This window comes from Pavona decussata, unplaced genomic scaffold (assembly GCF_977016875.1).
Source record: "Pavona decussata unplaced genomic scaffold, jaPavDecu1.1 SCAFFOLD_229, whole genome shotgun sequence".
Lineage (NCBI taxonomy): Eukaryota > Metazoa > Cnidaria > Anthozoa > Scleractinia > Agariciidae > Pavona > Pavona decussata.
This window is the reverse complement of record NW_028145634.1, coordinates 173,565-192,733: the sequence shown is the minus strand read 5'-3', so window position 1 is coordinate 192,733 and position 19,169 is coordinate 173,565. Positions and strand designations below refer to the sequence as shown.

At 40.0% G+C, this 19,169-nt stretch overlaps 1 protein-coding gene across 1 annotated transcript in view; it reads left to right on the top strand.

The window, feature by feature from the left end:
* Window positions 1–1,007: 1,007 nt before the first annotated feature.
* LOC146458733 (uncharacterized) overlaps window positions 1,008–19,169 on the top strand; it is a 43,694-nt gene continuing 25,532 nt past the window's right edge. Inside the window, exons 1-11 of the mRNA XM_085090378.1 lie at window positions 1,008–1,374; window positions 5,403–5,711; window positions 7,201–7,356; window positions 9,940–10,123; window positions 10,769–10,829; window positions 11,674–11,735; window positions 15,368–15,439; window positions 16,341–16,460; window positions 17,117–17,230; window positions 17,587–17,636; window positions 18,843–19,059. Coding sequence (XP_084946504.1) covers window positions 1,312–1,374; window positions 5,403–5,711; window positions 7,201–7,356; window positions 9,940–10,123; window positions 10,769–10,829; window positions 11,674–11,735; window positions 15,368–15,439; window positions 16,341–16,460; window positions 17,117–17,230; window positions 17,587–17,636; window positions 18,843–19,059 — 1,408 coding nt within the window. The 5' untranslated portion in view covers window positions 1,008–1,311. The remainder of the gene's footprint in view (window positions 1,375–5,402; window positions 5,712–7,200; window positions 7,357–9,939; window positions 10,124–10,768; window positions 10,830–11,673; window positions 11,736–15,367; window positions 15,440–16,340; window positions 16,461–17,116; window positions 17,231–17,586; window positions 17,637–18,842; window positions 19,060–19,169) is intronic.

The following is a 19,169-nucleotide window of genomic DNA, read 5'->3' as shown; positions in this document are numbered from 1 at the left end:
AAAAGTACGGGATCATGTAGCAAAGGATTTTGACAGCAACAAGTTATACATTGCAGAACAAACAATGAAAAAAACAAAACAAAAAAAACAACAAACAAACAAACATACAAACAAAACAAAACAAAACAAAAAAAAAAAGACAAAAACAAAACAAAACAAAAAAACAAAACAAAAACAAAAACAAAAACAACAACTAGAACAAAACAAAACAACAACAACAACAACAACAACAAAAAAACAAGGCTGATTCAATCACTGTCTAGTGTCCCTCGCAGCCGTTCTGTATCTCGTCTGGGAAATATATTTATCCGGCAACATTTCGAGAGGCACATCCTATCTTCTTTAGCTAGATACCGTAATGACAAAGGCTAAGGTAACAAACTGGCAAAAACCTTACAGTGAAATCTGAACATTTATGCAACTTGCCAATAAGCATGAGCAAAATAGTTAACGTTAACAATAAGAAATTTGAGATATCAGCCTGCTCCTTTTTGCATGCATCATGTAGGCAGGGACCTTTCAAAATATCTCGGACATACCCACCAAAAGAGACGCAATGTTCCTTAGCTTCTGTCAAAAATGGTATATGCGATAAAGAGCTTGGACCTAGGGGTGGGTGGGTGAGGGGGATTATAAAACTTTGTTCAGCTCCTCCCTTCCACCCTACTGACTGCGGCAACAAGGCATTCCTACACGCGCACTTACCCCACTTATTTTATTTTCGTATTCATTTATTTACCGTTATCATATCACGCTTACTTATTACATAATCTTTGGGTAGAGAAAGACACTGGAAAAAGAACCTCCACCAACTCGTATTAAGACCAGCTTTTCTTACTTAGTTTTAACCTTTGCTTAATATTAAGTTAAACCTTTTTTGGACAGATATTTGCTCTTTCAATTCCTTTTCCTCACTTGAAAGAGCTTTGTGCAGTTTCCATTTTTGGAATAAACGAAGTGATACGTGATTGGCTAACGCGCTGGTCCCAAGGGAACGAACAGTCCATTCCATCAGTCAGGTGTTTATTTCGTTTTGAGATGACCACCTACTTGCTTTCTTTGGTTGCTCATTTTCCTGCTAATCCTGGGAAAGCTGTCACGATCACGAACTTATAATCCTCTTTCTTCAGTTTCTTTTTTTGTTTGGATTGTAAAGAAAACAAAGAGAGTTGGAAGGCGCTTCGGGGTTAAACGCTCGATGAAATTGTGTTGGGCTTCATTCATTCGTCGTTACGTGCGGTGAAAGTTGTTGTCAGTTGTTGTTACACAGAAAGAACAAGATAACCTTTTTTATAACCCCCCATTTTAACTATGGGCTATTTCTGCTGGGTTTTTTCGACGGTGCTATCGTTTACGATTTTGTCGTTTCTTGAGGTAAGTTCAATACTTGCTTTGTAAATATTTTTGCAGTTCATGCCTCGATTTTACGTCACTTTTATTGCACATCATTGTTTGTCGTAGAATTTTGTGGAGTTCTGCACAGCTCTTGCCGCTGCAAATCTGTAACTTAAAGCTGCTTCAAAGACTTACTTTGCGATATCGATGCTTTAAGTATTCTTACCTTGTTATTTTATTCTGATAATATCTTAAAAGAGTTGTGCTTCCAAAACGAGAGATTTGTTTGCGCGAGTGAAGTTCGTACGTAAACACCTGAAAACTTTCAACTCAATTTTTACAGCTTTATACAGTTTTATAGGTTTAAACTGGGCGAACTTAAGGTTCTTTAAAATACAAAACGGAAGATTGTTATAATGCAGGACGTGATTTCCTGCGATAATTGCTGCTAAAATTACAAAGGCAAATTCAGATCAAATATTAATATTTAAGCTTAAGCTGAGCTTGTCATGACCTTTCGTGTTGACTTTTCCTACTCAACGCGATCGATTTGTTTACAGTTACAACAACAACTTTTTCGTGATGTTATTGGAGCTTAATTGAAGACTTTTATTTCATTTTTCCTCGAATCTCTGAACAACACAGCTTTTAATATTGATATTTCTTCTTGAGATTGAAATTTCTGTACGCTGTATCTGTAAACTGTTTACATTTAAGCTTAACTTATTTGACTGTACATGTTCATGTAATTCAGCTGTATAATTCCAAGCACAGATTGTGAGTGGCTTAAATAATTAAGACAGCTTTAGGGATCCTGGGAATTGAACATTGCAACTAATATTCAATTGTGTAATAGGTGGTATCGAGTTTGAACAGGAAAATTGTCTTGCACTTGTTCGTTTAGTATTAGCGCAGATTTAGCAAAATTAAAGATTTCGAAGCAGGCGTGTAACATTAGAAGTATATTAGCTCCATACACTTAACCTTTCATCATAGCCTGGCCGTTGAGACACCAGTTGCACGTACGCTTAATTTTTCACCTCGTTTTGTTGTATTAAATTTTGTTTCCGCATCAAATGAAAAATTCCTCTGAACAATGTTAAGGTTGACAATTCCTTTGTGTGCACTTTAAAGTCTTCAAAAAATTTATATTTTTGCTCAAAACAAGAAGTTGTGGGTAAGCCGTTCTAAAAAGCTTAGAAATGTCATTCATCCCGTGAAATATTTAGTTATGAGATTGCAACTGAATTAATTATAAGCTGATCATTTGACCCAAATTTAATGCACCATTCAGAAACAAGAAAAATGATCTGCTAGTGATCAGTTGATCTCAGTAATGATTGGAATAGGCTTGGATACAAAGTAATATTAATTACATAACATGTTTATTATCATTTCTTTGATGTATGAACATGTAGCTTTATCATTTGGCTGTAATAAATGTTTTGCAGTGCTGTGTTAGTAGGGTTGAGGATACTGTCTGTATGTGCATACTGGGTTGATAGCGGGGGCTGATAGCCTCCTATGATCCTGCCGCAGCTTAATTAATTTAGGGGTACCTGAAATTATACAGTGGACGTTAATATTTCACCTGATGAGAACAACCTGGTGGAGATGATGTTTGTGAAGAACATAATTTATGTACTGGTTCCTGGGATAAAAGTCTAATTATAAGGAAAACAGTCAATTGCACAGGATTGATAGCATCATGCAGTCTTGTGGGTAGTTCCAGAAAATGTCCATACTCCTCCCATGAAAGGGTTTTTGTTTTGCACTCCCCATCCACCAAGGAAATTCCAGTTTAGCTTCATACTTTGCTGCTAAAATTTTGACTATAAAAGACCCCCTCGATCCCCCAGGAATTTCTGATGACCTTTCATGGCGTGGGTTTGGATTTTTTCTTAGTGAAGCTTGTTGCACAACAGTCAAAAATAGTACAATTTGGGCTTCAGCAAGACAAATTTCCCGAAACATGTAATACTATCCATTAGTGCCACATGCTATTTGTAGCTGTTGTGGGGCAAGCTGCTGAAAACATTGCGTATCCAATTCAAATCTCAGCTGGCCTTTGCTCTGGCTTCTGTCTGTTGTTTGTCATAGGGGACTAGCTACAGGAGATGCGGTTAACTGGTATATTTTGGTAGAAAACTGGAGAAATAAAGTTGCGGGTTTTAGATGTGCTACTGAGTACACTTATGTATGCACAGAAAAAGAACAGAACAATTTAATATGCAAATCTGTTTTTCTGTAAAAGTAGTACTAAAGTAACATAATTCATTTTTGATTTCTTATGGTGAAATTGTAGAGGTAGACTTGCAAGATGGAGAAATACAAAACTACTGATATCCACCCATTGTAATAATTGACATCCTATTAGTCTGACCTTAGAATTTCCACCTCTAAAAAAGAAGTCAATAATTAAATTAAAATGGATTGAAAATTGGAATGAAAAAAATTCAAAGAATTTTCTTGGTATAGAAATACAAATTGTGAGTTTTTACATGAAGTACTACACAATGGTGGTTGCTTCTCTTGCTATGGTTTTGTGTAGTGAAGGTTTGCAGGCAATTTTTTTTAAATGTGGACAATAATTACTACAGATGCCACTACATTGACAGTTTAGAAACAGAAGGGTCAGAAGGGGGAATGTTTGAAAATGACAAAAAGCGTAGGTGAGTGTTTAATGGCAGATTGTTTTTTAATTCCCACGTGTGTGGTCTGAGCCGATCTCATGTAGCAGTGTGTCTTAATAAGAGCTTATAGAAATTTCATTATAAACTTACAAGTGGTTCAGGCAGGGTCTTAAAGGTTGTTTTTGATGTTTTATTATTCTGATTTGTAATTGTTTCTGATAATTAATGCATGTGCTAATAAACATTAAATTTTGGTATCTTAAAGCCTGTATATCAGTCCTGAGAATTTGAACTATTCTTGCTAATTTGTGTAATAAAATTATACAACCCTCAGGAAACTTAAAATACTCCATATAAATTTTTATCCCAGATGTATATGTACTCTATCAGCTTTTGTTAATTATAATTAGTTAATGACGTTATGCTGCTTTATTAAAATATTATTATTTAAGTTTACTTCATTACCTCATGCCTTACAGATACAGGTGTAGGTGTTCATGAGTCTGCAGTCGATCTACCTGTAAAACATCAATCGTATGCCAACTCATGCTCATAAAGAAATTTGTCATGCCTGGCCCACAAATGTGAGCTACTGTATTTGTGCAGACCCTAACTCAGACTCACTTTCTGTTGTTGTAACCAATGTTGTTGACAACAACGCAGCACTGAAAACAAGGTTGTGTTTTTAAATGCCTGTGCAAAATACACTGATGACTACAGTGTACTCTGTTTTTGTGACATGTCATATTAGAGCATTTAGCTAATTTCTTGGGAACTATAAAATTCTTCACAAATTATATTGTCAGGTATTTTTGGAAATCTTTGGAAATCTTGGCACTAATCCTGGTTAAAAATCGCATGCCCGTGCCTCAGAAAAAGCAGGTTTAATTGAGTGGTTAGTGATCCTATTGACTTCAGAGCAACAAACCTTCAAGTGTTTCTTTACTCTATGATCCAATCAGAGTTACAATTTGTAATCTGTGGTGGCCATGTGGTTGGTCTGTAATTTTAGGTACATGTAGGTAAAGTTGGACAGAAGCTGTGCATGTAGCTAGGTCATCCATACATGTACTTGCAACCAGGGCTAATAAATAACCTGGTAATCTGTACACTGTAGCATGGAGTAGTGGAGATTTTTTTTCTCCAAGATGGGTGAAGTGAGACAGCATGGGGCAATATTTGTTGTTAAGGAAACAATAAGATCGACAACTAAGACATTTTTTAGATCTTGAACAGCCTGGAAACAAACTGCTCTTGCAGGCTGGATCTTGAACATTAGTTTAGTCTGACCTATAGACCTACAGTGTAATGTCTAATGCCCCAACCAATATAGCACCATGCCTCTATCTTTATACCATTCTTAACTACCCATGTATAATTATAGTAAAGAACAAATTAATATTTGATGAATTCTTATTCTGATCTCTCCCACAGCCTGCTAGTGCCAAGGGAACCTTGTCTATTCAGCTGTTAGATTACAACAATCCAAGCTCTAAAGATAACGCAGGATCTTGCTGTGACTGCTGTGGGGCATGGGGTTGGTGCCCAAATGATTGTGATAATTTCTTCCAGCTTTATGTTGCACCATATCCGTTATCAATTTTTAGTCTCTTGCATGCTTGGAAGCGTTGGCAGACCTATGTTTTAGGAGATGATAGTTTTACCTTCCCTGGTTATGGCCATACGGTTGGTGCTAATGGTCTTAGGAACCCTTTAACATATCACTTTGATGGACAGTGGCCGGTAAGAAGTTAATTGTTTTTTTTTTTGTTTATTTACTGAATTTAATAACTGTGTAGGTTCACAGAATGTACATGTATGCTGCCAACATATATGTAAATGTAAATGCAACATATAGCCTGCGATGCTTCATGTACCAGATGCTGTCCAGCATATTATTATTATGAGAACAAGCTTCCAACATCACTGAGAAAATTAACAGTACCCCTGTATCTTCTATCTTACTCTGTATAATGTACATCAGCCTACGAAGTTGGCTTTAGTTGAACTTTGCAAGCACATTAGCAATTCTTTCAGTATGCCGACAAGAAAAATATTTCATGAGAATGTTTCCAGTGATACCCTTACAGTGTACATGTACAAGGGGTAAAATCTGATGCTAGATTTAATTAAATTCCAAGCTAATGGAGTCTGCATGGAGCAGAACATATACGTACTTTTATGAATTGTAAAGCAATCTTTTCCAGTTCATCTGGGGTATGTCAGTGACTCACTTATGTGTAGCTACCTGCAGGGGCTACTACAGTGGAACTTTAAATTAATTAATTAATTTATTTATTTAATTCAATATTTATCCAGGGGCATCCAATTTAGCAGAGCTAGTTTAAATGGAGCCCTGACACAGCACAAGACAAAACACAAAACATTGAAACAAAAAAACAAGAAAAAAACAACAACAAAAAAAAAAAACTAGACAAATAATTAAGTTATAAATGCAGCATGTACCGCGGGCATTACTGCTTAAGATGGCACTTTAGTTTGGTTTTAAATTTACTGAACGCCTCTACCTTCTAATGGTTCTCGGGATGGTGTTATAAGTTCGAGCACCGTTTATTCTGAAGCTCCCCTGATACTTAGCAGTTTTTGCGAAGGGAGGGCGCAACGAATCACGGCTTCTGGTGTTATAGCCATGGTAAAGATGCGCGTGCCTAAACTCTGAAAGTAAGTACAAAGGCGCTATTAAGTAAATATATTGCCAGTGGTTATGGCGCAGGTACTTCAGTGGCAATTATGAGAACCAGATTTAATTTAGCCAAAACTGTTATTGTCCCAGAGGAGAAACCAAAGTGACCACCCCTTCCAGTCCCTAGGGAGCTTTAGGTTTTTTATTACTTGTAGAAGATACAATTTGTTGGATATACAGTTATTAAGGGAATGTTTGAAAATTACCAGAGCCTGATTTTGTGGGTTTGGCTTAATTGTTTTGTTTGAGGAAATATCTATTCCCTCAGACATTTTTCTTATTTGAACTGCGCCTTAAAGAAACTTGTGTGCTTTTGCAAGCACCTTCCATTGCCTTTTGTTGTGGCATGGATGCATCTGGAACCACACATGGTCAATTTGTTTTGACATTGACTTTTAATCAATAGTAGTGATTCATGTGAGTCCCCAGACAGTGATTCCTGCCAGTGATATGTATTGAGCACTTTGAATTAGGAATAAATAATTTAGCATTACATGTATGTAAATTGTTAAATGTTTGTGTTTTCAGGGAGCATTTGGCATTGTTTTGTCAGTGTGGGATGACGATAGTGGAAATTTTCTCGGCATTGGTCATGCTGATGATCTTGTTGACTATATTCAACACAATGTTGCTAACGTGCCTGCTCAAAAAGACTTTCAGAGCTCCAACGCTAGGAGTATAACGGTGAGGATGCTTCATGTATGTCAGGCTGGTAATGATATTTAGTAAATAAATAAAGCTTTAATGAAACCATTTTACTTTATAAAGAATGATATACAATGGTTTTACAAAATGTAGGAATAAGAAGAGAAATACATTGTATGTACAATTTAAATTAGTTCAAATTTATGCTGCAAAAATGGAAAAATATGAGGGACGCATCTGCAGAATACATGTGTGAGACTTTTTTTTACGCCTCATAAAGCTGTTAAGCTCTAGCTCTTGGGATAAACCTGTCCCTGATGGTGGGACAGTCAACTTGTGTTTGGTTGGCATGTTGTATTTGTGAACATTACAGTGTTGTTACAGTATGACTTGGATGTACATCTTAGTTCAATCCATCTGTTAGAAATACACTCCTGCCCTTAAGCTCGATGCCTGGTTTAATTAGCCACACTTCATGATCCCTGACTTATCAAACAGTTGATGTTTGCAATCCTTGCATACATGTAGCTCCAACAGTGACCTACATGTAGATGTTATTTCATTTTATAATTTGCCAACAAAGAAATCAATTGAAATGTATTGATGTTTAAACCTGAATTATCCTTGCTAGTTAAGCTGTGAGTAATGCATGCAAAATACTTGGAGAGGGTGAGCAGAAATTGAAGGGGTGCCTGCAGAATTAAGCCCTTGAAGTAACTCCTGATAAATAGCTAGATTCTCCTTCCAAATTGTATTGTATGTCTTGTATTTGCTTGTTAAGCAAAACGAGAATTTGACCTTACATCAAAAGTAACTAGGGCCTTATTCCACAACCCTTCAATTGTTTATGTTGATATTGAGACTAACACTGTATACTGTAGAGCTTTTAGGTTATTAAATAAGGCTAATTCTGTCAACTTTTTAAGAATAATTCTTAAAAAGTTCTTTCTTAGTTAATTCTTAGAAAGTAAAGCAATTTGCTTTACTTTCACAGTTTTTTTTTAAAGATCATGGAAGGAAGTATTATATAGTATATAGTAAATAGTTAACAATTATTCACCGAAGTGGAGGTGAATAGTGGCGGATGCGGCGAGGTGAATATCCACCACTTTCACCGACACTGAGGTGAATAATTGTTTTAGTATTATTAACCACACAAGCTGAATAACTAGCGGGCCAAAATTCCTTTATTTTCCACAGTATACCGACAAATGGTGGGGAATTTTAAAATCTCGCGCGCTGCGCGGTAAGCGATTTCTTGTTGTATAAAGTTCCATCTCGCTTTCTTGCGAACAATTAAAACTTTTTTGAGACACTTGTTTAGTTGCTAAAGTGTCATTTCTTTAATTGTTGTGTGAAATTCGTCTTGATTTTGAAACCATGCTCCAAAACATTAGATGTTTTATTGTCTACATTGTAATAATTATTATAGTGCTCGACAGTTTTCGTAAACAAGGCATTGTAGTTTCATTTTTCGCCTTAGAATATATGAGGTCGTAAAGATTAAATAACTTACCATTTAATGCCATCAAACTAAACTTTGTTGTCATTTTTGTATTTTTTGTAACAGCTGCCTCGTTTATCTAGATAAATTCCTCTTTAGTGATTGTGGCGAAACGGGAAGCCATCTTGTTTCTCTTCGGTTGCTCAGAGGTGAATAGTACTTGGCTAATCACCTCCGAGCTAGCCAATCAGCGCGTGCGAAAAGTACTATTCACTTGTGTGGTATTAAACAATTATTCCACAAGCACGCGTTAGATATGAGATGATAGATAGCCAACGAGTTGCGAAGCGCCGAGTTGGCTATAATCATCTTATATCCAACAAACGCGAGTGGAATAATTGTTTTATTATATTGTAGGTTATGGCTGGTTTCGCTTAGCAAGAACAACCAGAAGACCATTTTAATGATCCCTATCCTCGGGCAATTGGTATAATAGCTCTTGTACCATGGCCGCTAAGCCAATCAAATCCCTGGAATCGCATTATACAATGATCCATTTTTTAATAAATACTAATATACATGTAAGTAACGTCTTGTAGGTGGTATTGTAAGTAGTGTTCGTCTTGTTTTGTAAAGTAGTGTTCTTCGTGTTGCATTTAAAAAAAAAAGATCATGTACATGTATGTGTGAATCATATCACATGGTCAGACAGTCAGTCATTGGACCATTGTCCAACCCAAATTTGCCTTTGCTTAAAATCCTAACATCATTGTATAATTATAATGTCTGGATGTATTTGAACTACACATGTACCCTTAAGGATGGTGTCCCCTTAAGTGGCTGTTGATCTCAGTGGCATTAAGTCATAAACTGCACATTTAAAATTAAAATATTGCACAGTTTATGACTATGCAGGAAAAGCAGATTTTAGGGAAGGTTATTTTAACCCAAAGAGAAAATTGGGTGTTACATGTACCAATTCACTTTACACCCAATTTTCTTTTTGGATTTCAGTAGCCTTTCTAAGATCTGCTTTTTGCACGTATTCATGAAAAAATATCTCAAGAAATGCTAATTTCTTTGATCACCCCAATATGCACAGAATTTTGCGCAGTAGCAAAGAGAGCTCAGGCAGTGCCCTTATGTACGTGTATTGCACTTGTGAAAATCCCTTTCAGTTAACGGGCAGCAGATCTAGCACCAGAATTCTGGTTCGTGTTTACTGTGATGCTAATTACTATGGTGCAGATTGTAATACATACTGCGTTGGACGGGATGATAGCCATGGACACTACAGGTGTGATGACAACACAGGAAATAAAATCTGTTTAACAGGCTGGAGAGGGCTTAACTGCCTCACTCGTAAGTAATTGCGCTTCACTTTACTCCACTTGACTGGCATGGGTAAACTGCAGATTTCTTTCTGTTGGTTTGTAAGGAGAACGCAGGAAAAGAAATTCAATTATTGAGAGCTATTGTTTGACGAGTGGTGGTTTTGCAATTTAAAGCTGCAAGCACTTCAAGCATTAGGACATGAAGTGATCATGAATGGGAATTACACATTTGACTGATTAAAAGTAGTTTGACAGACAGTGCCATAAACAAATTGAAATTTGATTGGGAAGTAACTCATGCACTGAGCTTTACACAAAACAATGGGTTGTGTTCCCATTCATCTTGCACACATGATTATGAAATAAACAGAGCCTATACACCGTATAGTGGGAGTTTTGAAAACACTTGAGAAGGGCTACTGGTGGCGATGTAAACCTTTCACAGTACTACAGGTGTACTTGAGCTTTCTTAAAAATTCCGAAGTTTTTCAACATAAAGTAACAAATAACTCAGCATTGCATGAGAAAAAAAAAAGGATTTTTTGTTTCCTTAATGAGATACCTCTGTATTCCCTTGAGTCCAGTTGATAACTATAAAACTTGATGACATTGCATGACTAAACTCCAAAGTTTCGTTTTATTGGAAGTTCAAAAACCCTCGTTGTACTTTCAGCAATTTGCAGAGATGGCTGTGATCCAAACCATGGTTCTTGTACAACACCAGGCACCTGCATGTAAGTTGAATATTAAATTATGTACATTACACAGTGAGTCCATCTCATTAATGAACACCTGTTCAAAGCACCTCTCTTAGACTGATGCCTCTGAAAGTAAGTTGAACACCCCTTAAGGGAGCACCTCAGTCTATGAAGCGCATATCTGCAGTGCATAATCTGGATACCTCAAAGATTGATGCATGTACATAGATCTCTATTAAAGATTATAAACATTCCTCACTAAGGTAGACACACCTTAATCTACTGTACATTTGACACGTTTAGGACACCCACTTCTAAGATGGATGTCTCTAATGTGAGAGACCTCGCTCTCTAAGAAAGAAAAGTTAACTCTAATTTGGACATTCTCTCTCATGATCAGACTGCGATGTCCTCTCAAAGATGGGAGTCACTCACTCACTGTCAGTGATAGACAAACCTTTCTCTGAGATGGACTCTTTAAGACAGACGTTAACGTTTTTTAATAATGATTGTATGGACACCTCTCTAAGCTAGGATTGCATGGCACCTTTATGGAGATACCTGTCTGAATATATAATTATATACAGTATATATAGGTAGACACACATTTCTCTAAGGTGGGTATGCACCTATAAGAGAGACAAATCTCATAAAAAAAGAAAAAAAAAACATCTCTTATATGGACACCTCTCCAAGGCCGATGCCTCTCTAAGATGGACACACCTTCCTGAAGCTGAGAATGAATACACAATACAGTTGAGATCAAAACAAGAAAATAATCCTTTTGTGGGGGGCATATGGATATTTTCTGGACCTGCACATGTGTTACTACAAGTATTATTAATTACTTTTGATTCAGAGTTGTGTATGATTATTTCAGATGTCAAAGTGGCTGGAGTGGATCCATTTGTGACGTGTGTATAAAGAAACCACAGTGCACGGGTAAGGATAGGCACAGTTAAATTTTCTTAAAATAATGACGAGCTTGAGGTACATGTACATGTAATGAGGGTAATCAATAATTAGAAGTAGTGCCTTAGCCTCTCACTAAAAATAATGTTACATCACTTGCAGAAAACAGCTTACTCTAATATTAACCATTGGTCAATCTGAAATCCTATTCCCTACATACAAGACACCTTGTAGGATTTTACGGCATCTTGTAGAATGGATGCATTCAGGATTGTTCAGGAATCCTGTAAAATTTTCTACAAAGTCTCTGTATGAGGGTCGATCCTGAGTAGCTTACAGTAGGAATACCAGCTATCAGCTCTGCCATGCAGAATTTCACATCCCGTACAACTCTTTGAGATTTTACAGGCTGGAACACTTTTGGATTTATGGTATGCTGAAGCACTATTTTAGGTCTGTTTACCAGTTTTGCTAAAAGGCAGCCCATGGCCCAGCGGCTCGCTGCCTGCGGGCCAACCCCACAGCCCGCTCTGATACAGTTCACAGCCTACGGCCCACCTCAAAACCCACGGCCTGGTGGCCCACTTCACAGTTCACGGCCCAGGCAGTTTTGTTTTATGCCCACTTCAAGATGGAAGATGCTATAAATCACACAAGCAGAAACCTCACCACTAGACTACCAATGACTGGCTGCCACAATCAGCAATTTTTTCGCTAGTTATCCTAACCCCAGATATAAAGGTTACAAATGTAACTGCAAGCTAGCTAACCTGAATTAGGTTAATTGGGGTGCTATTTCTGTTAACTGGAGTGTTATTTTTGCTAGTTACAGCGGTACCACTCTGCCACGGTAAGTATCCACTGTATTGAAGTGGGCGTAAAAAAAATTGCCCAGCCCATAGCCTGCGAAGTGGGCCGATGGGCTATGGGCTTTGTGGTGGGCAGCGGGCTATGAGGCCATGAACTGTAATGGGGCTGCTGGGCTGCAGGCTGTGGGGCTGTGAACTGTAATGGGGCTGCTGAGCTGTAGGGCCATGGAGCCATGAACTGTAATGGGACTGCTGGGCTTCGGGCCATGGGGCCATAAACTGTAATGGGGCTGCTGGGCTGCGGGCCATGGGGCCATGAACTGTAATGGGGCTGCGGGCCATGGAGCCATGAACTGTAATGGGGCTGCTGGGCTTCGGGCCATGAGGCCATGAACTGTAATGGGGCTGCTGGGCTGTGGGACATGGGGCCATGAACTGTAATAGGCTGCTGGGCTGTTGGCCATAGGGCCATAAACTGTAATGAAGCTGCTGGGCTGCGGGACATGGGGCCATGAACTGTAATGAGGCTGCTGGGCTGTGGGCCATAGGGCCATGAACTGTAATGAGGCTGCTGGGCTTCAGGCCATGGGGCCATTAACTGTAATGGGCTGCAGGCTGTGGGGCCATGAACTGTAATGGGGCTGCCGGCTGTGGGGCCATAAACTGTGATGGGGCTGCTGGGCTGGGGGCTGTGGGGCCATGAACTGTGATGACGCTGCTGGGCTTTGGGCCATGGGGCCATGATTTGTAGTGGGGCTGCTGGGCTGCGGGCCATGGGGCCATGAACTGTAATAGGGCTGCTGGGCTGTGGGCCATGGGACCATGAACTGTAATGAGGCAGCTGGGCTGCAGACCATGGAGCCATGATCTGTAATGGGGCTGCTGGGCTGCGGGCCATGAAGCCATAAACTGTAATGAGGCTGCTGGGCTTCGGGCCATGGGGCCATGATTTGTAATGGGGCTGCTCAGCTGCAGGACATAGGGCCATGAACTGTAATGGGCTGCTGGGCGGCAGGCCAGGGGCCATGGACTGTAATGGGCTGCTGGGCGGCAGGCCATGGGGCCATGAACTGTAATGGGGCTGTGGGCTGTGGGGCCATGAACTGTAATAAGGCTGCTGGGCTGCAGGCCATAAGGGCCATGAACTGTAATGGGCTGCTGCGCTGTGGGCCATAGGGCCATGAACTGTAATGGGGCTGCAGGCTGTGTGGCCATGAACTGTAATGGGGCCGCTCGGCTGCAGAACATAGGGCCATGAACTGTAATGGGGCTGCGGACTGTGGGGCCCTAAACTGTAATGGGGCCGCTCGGCTGCAGAACATAGGGCCATAACCTGTAATGGGGCTGCTGGGCTGCAGGCCATGGGGCCATGAACTGTAATGGGGCCGCTCGGCTGCAGAACATAGGGCCATGAACTGTAATGGGGCTGCTGGGCTGCGGGCCATCGGGCCATGAACTGTAATGAGGCTGCGGGCTGTGTGGCCATGGGGCCATGAACTGTAATGGCCTACTGGGCTGCAGGCCACGAGGCCATGAACTGTAATGAGGCTGCGGGCTGTGTGGCCATGAACTGTAATGGGGCTGCGGCCATGGGGCCATGAACTGTAATGGGGCTGCAGGCCATGGGGCCATGAACTGTAATGGGGCTGCGGGCCATGGGGCCATGAACTGTAATGGGGCTGCAGGCCATGGGGCCATGAACTGTAATGGGGCTGCGGGCCATGGGGCCATGAACTGTAATGGGGCTGCGGGCCATGGGGCCATGAACTGTAATGGGGCTGCGGGCCATGGGGCCATGAACTGTAATGGGGCTGCGGGCCATGGGGCCATGAACTGTAATGGGGCTGCAGGCCATGGGGCCATGAACTGTAATGGGGCTGCAGGCCATGGGGCCATGAACTGTAATGGGGCTGCGGACCATGGGGCCATGAACTGTAATGGGGCTGCGGCCATGGGGCCATGAACTGTAATGGGGCTGCACGCCATGGGGCCATTAACTGTAATGGGGCTGCGAGCCATGGGGCCATGAACTGTAATGGGGCTACGGGCCATGGGGCCATGAACTGTAATGGGGCTGCAGGCCATGGGGCAATGAACTGTAATGGGGCTGCGGACCGTGGGGCCATGAACTGTAATGAGGCTGTAGGCCATGGGGCCATGAACTGTAATGGGGCTGCGGGCCATGGGGCCATGAACTGTATCGGGGCTGCGGGCCATGGGGCCATGAACTGTAATGGGGCTGCAGGCCATGGGGCTGCGGGCCATGGGGCAATGAACTGTAATGGGGCTGCAGGCCATGGGGCCATGAGCTGTAATGGGGCTGCAGGCCATGGGGCTGCTGGGCTGTGGGCCATGGGGCCATGAACTGTAATGAGGCTGCTGGGCTGGGCTGCAGGCCATGGGGCCATGAACTGTAATGAGGCTGCTGGGCTGAGGGCCATGGGGCCATGATTTGTAATGGGGCTGCTGGGCTGCGTGCTATGGGGCCATGAACTGTAATGGGGCTGCTGGGCTGAGGGCCATGGGGCCATGAACTGTAATGAGGCTGCTGGGCTGCAGGCCATGGGGCCACGAACTGTAATGAGGCTGCTGGGCTGTGGACGATGGGGCTGTGAACTGTAATGGGGCCGCGGGGCTGTGAAGTGTAATACTGTTTATGGGCCGCTGGTCTGTGGTCCACCTGACTGTAGGCCGGCTTTTAGCAAAACCCTTTATGTACATGTCAAATGTAGTATATTTTTCCTAGGTGCATTATTTATCACCTTATTTTGGACAGTTATTTGTGACCAGTCCAATTGCTTCTATGATTAGTAATGACAATCCTACAATTTTAAAATCCCTTTTTCATTATAGCACATGGTGACTGTGTTCAGGGAAATGATTGTGTTTGCCGTCCAGAATGGAAAGGTCTCAACTGTGAACAAGGTAAACGTAACTTTGTTCTTGTATTAATTTTATAATGTACAGCTGTAGCTGGAAGGTTTAGTCTGATAGGTTAGAATTTCCAAGTTTATTGGCTATAATCATTCATTTTGTTCTCTTAAACTTGAAGGTGTCATTTACCTTGTCTTTCTTTTTTTCAAAACTGTGCTGTTTTTATGCATGATTACTTAAATACTCAGACATAGAGTGCTTGTAGGCAACTAATGATAGTGTACAGATAAGAATGCTGATATTTTGAAGTACATGTAATGCAAGCAAATTCCATCCTGGCCATTAATTTTCTATGCTTATTAAGGGGCAGTATCATGGGAGATATCATGATTTTGGTCAAAAATTCACTATTATATTTTAACTGTGAACACTGTGTTTATAAATTTTTAAATCGCTTATTTAAAGAAATATTAATAGTGATTCTACTAAGACGAAAGGTTGAACCAAAATATAGTACAACCGATTTTTGGTTTGTTACGACAGCAAAAATTGAAAAGGTCGGCCCAACTTTTTCTCAAATTTGAACCCATTTTTATTTTGTTCAGCTGCTGGCGAAAATATCCGTGGATAGTTTCTTTGCATTCTTATAGTCTTTTGTGGAATTTTGGTCATTATATCTTTGCTGCTATCAACCGAATGGCATCTTTTCGATTTTCAGTGTGTTACTAAAAATACCGTGATACTGTCCCTTTAATTTAACCGATGTAGTCCACTGTTCACTTATTTGTACAAACGTATTAATTTGTATGGTAACCTAATTATTGCTTAACTTATTTACTACTTTATTTTTATTTTTAGCAGTGCATTGTAATTTAATTTGTCCTTTGTTACAAATAATCTGATATATTCTTACCTTCAGGACAAAATTTCTTTCCTTTTTTACTGCTTGTAGACTTGAACAAGTGCCGTGATCCGCAGCTCTGCATTAATGGTGGTACATGTATTAACACAGTCCCTGATCAGCACCGGTGCGACTGTTCCCCTGGGTACACTGGTGCCAACTGTGGAAATGGTATGTCTTGAGTACTGATAACAATGGGACAGAAGATTGTTGGTGATAGTGTCATGGGGATTTCCCCGTTTTAGAGGGCAAGAATTTACTATAAATTATTTCAAGAATATACAGTAAATACTTGAAGAGATGAGAGATAATGCAGTAGTGAGAGCACTTGCCTCCCACCGGTGTGGCCCAGGTTTGATTCCTGCACTCGGTTGTCATGACTATGTGGGTTGATTTTGTTGTTTGTTTTCAATTCTTTGTTTTTCTCCAGGTACACTCTGGTATTTCCCTCTCTTAAAGAAACCAACATTTCCAAATTCCAATTTGATTGCTTGGAACATTAGCATTTATTGCTATAGGCCTAACCACCCTCACATAACTGTGGATAAAGTGATTTATCATCATCATCATCATCATCATCATCATCATCATCATCATCATCATCATCATCATCATCATCATCATCATCATCATTATTAGTAAAATGCATAATTTGTATGCATACATAAGACATTCATTGTGCCAGATACTTTGTCACATCTGGCTGTTTTCAATGGCAGTTAGTGTTCCTATCCTCACATCTGCCTTCACAAGTCCCAAAAGTTGCTAATAATATTACTATTAATATTAAATAACATTCTGGAGTAATGACGTGCTTTTGTTTTCAGAAATCAACCTTTGTGCCACAAACCCTTGTCAAAATAATGGGACCTGTGTAAACTTCAGGACGTACTATACTTGTGCCTGCCCTGCTGGGTTTGAAGGAGCAAACTGCCAAACAGGTAAAGTATATTGTGCATGAAAGGTGCAGTATACTGTTGTGAGTTATTAATTTTTTAATCTCCAAGTTTACCTAGTTGCTAGCATTGTGAGTGGTCATAATCGCTGTAGTTGTAGGCCTTGATTGACAGGCAATGTTTTTGGGACTGATAGTTTTATCAGGGTGTCAACAAAGAAATAATACTGCGAAAGTTTAACTTGCCAATTTAAATAGTTTTACTGTAGCTTGCCAATTTTGCATGATTTAGTAAATTCTAAACCCACAGAAATTAAAACAAGGTGTTAGTTTAAGGGCAACAACAGTATGTGCACTTAATCCTGAGTCTGATCAGGTGAACTTCACATTTTTCAATTTCAGACATTGATGAATGTAAACAGGATAAGTGCAGAAATGGAGCAACATGCAAGGTATGTCAAAAGGAAAAGAAAAAATTATTAAAAAAATTAATATTAAATCCATCTGATCTTATAGACCTGTGCTCAGTTGGTTGACAGCTTAGAAGACTTAATGAAACAGAAGAATCATGTTTTATTAATAAGACAGTAAAAACTGTTTTCTTAGCATGTTCTCCCTCCATTCAGAGTTAGTCCAGTTAGCAATCTTATGGTACCGGCAACTATCAAAAATCAATGCTTGCCTTGGTGTTTCCCCCTCTGTGTGTCCTGGGACGAGTTTCATAAAACTTAACGGCAGGCGTAAATGTTATTGTCAGACGTTATAATACTGAATTTGATTGGGCTGAAGGTCTGGCGTTAGCAGTTGCCCGACGTTAAATTTTATGCAACTCACCCCTGATGATAATACAGTACTGGCCACAGGAATAGCAGTACAGACCCACATGCACGTAAAATGTGTGCAATATGGCAGATTTATGCGCCATTACATATGATATGCAAAAATTTACACGAATTATTACCCGCACCTTGAATTATACGCAGTCTGCGTGTAATTTGACTAGAGAGAAATCGTTTTGTCCATTACGCGCAGTTTGCATGTACATGTATTTTTCACTTATCAGTGGCGATCGAGGCTGCAAATCACCGCGAGTAACTGATGTACAACAGTGTCTGCTTCCTTCTCTTTTACAAGAAACACTGTGTGCAAATATTACACGCACTGTGTAGAATTTGCATGTAATTATTTACATGCATTAGCATAATTTTTTTACTCGTGTGTTATGTAATTTGCGTGTAAATTGCGCGCTATATGGCGGATTTACACACATGATACGTACGTTTAATGCTGTTATTCCTGTGGCCAGTGTCATAAGCTTAAAGTGAAAGTGCGAGGTCAAGCTTGGAGACCCTGAATGTAATTAAGGTGATGCTGTACTTGATACTGTTTGGTAACTAGTATAATTATTCATACTTCTCTAGCATGGAACAATAACGATCCATGATTAAATGATATTATTCCAGGAAAACATCTTCATTGTTAAAAATCAGTAGCTGGCAATTACATGTACGTCCAACCTTAAGGTCTTACTAACTAATACTATGAGTATACTAATTAATATTTTTTTGTTTACAAAAAAAGAATTTATTATCCAAGTATTAAGTTGCATTGCATGTAACTGATTAAAGTTTAATCTGAGATGTCCTTTCTTCTATCAGGATATGATAAATAATTATCAGTGTGCGTGTGTAGCAGGATTCACGGGCCGTGACTGCGAAGTAGACATTGACGACTGCCAAGCAGCGCCATGTGAGAACAATGGAACCTGCATTGACCAAGTTAATGGTTACAGTTGCAGTTGTCTTCAAGGATTCAGTGGCGTCAATTGTTCAACTAATATAAATGACTGCACACCAAGTGCATGCAGCAATGGGGGTAATCCTATGGCTTGTTACTCTTTCAAATTTGGTCTGAAAACATTTTATCCTATATAGTTTATTCTAGAATGCTGCATGTAGGATCCCTGCAATTAGAAATTCATATAT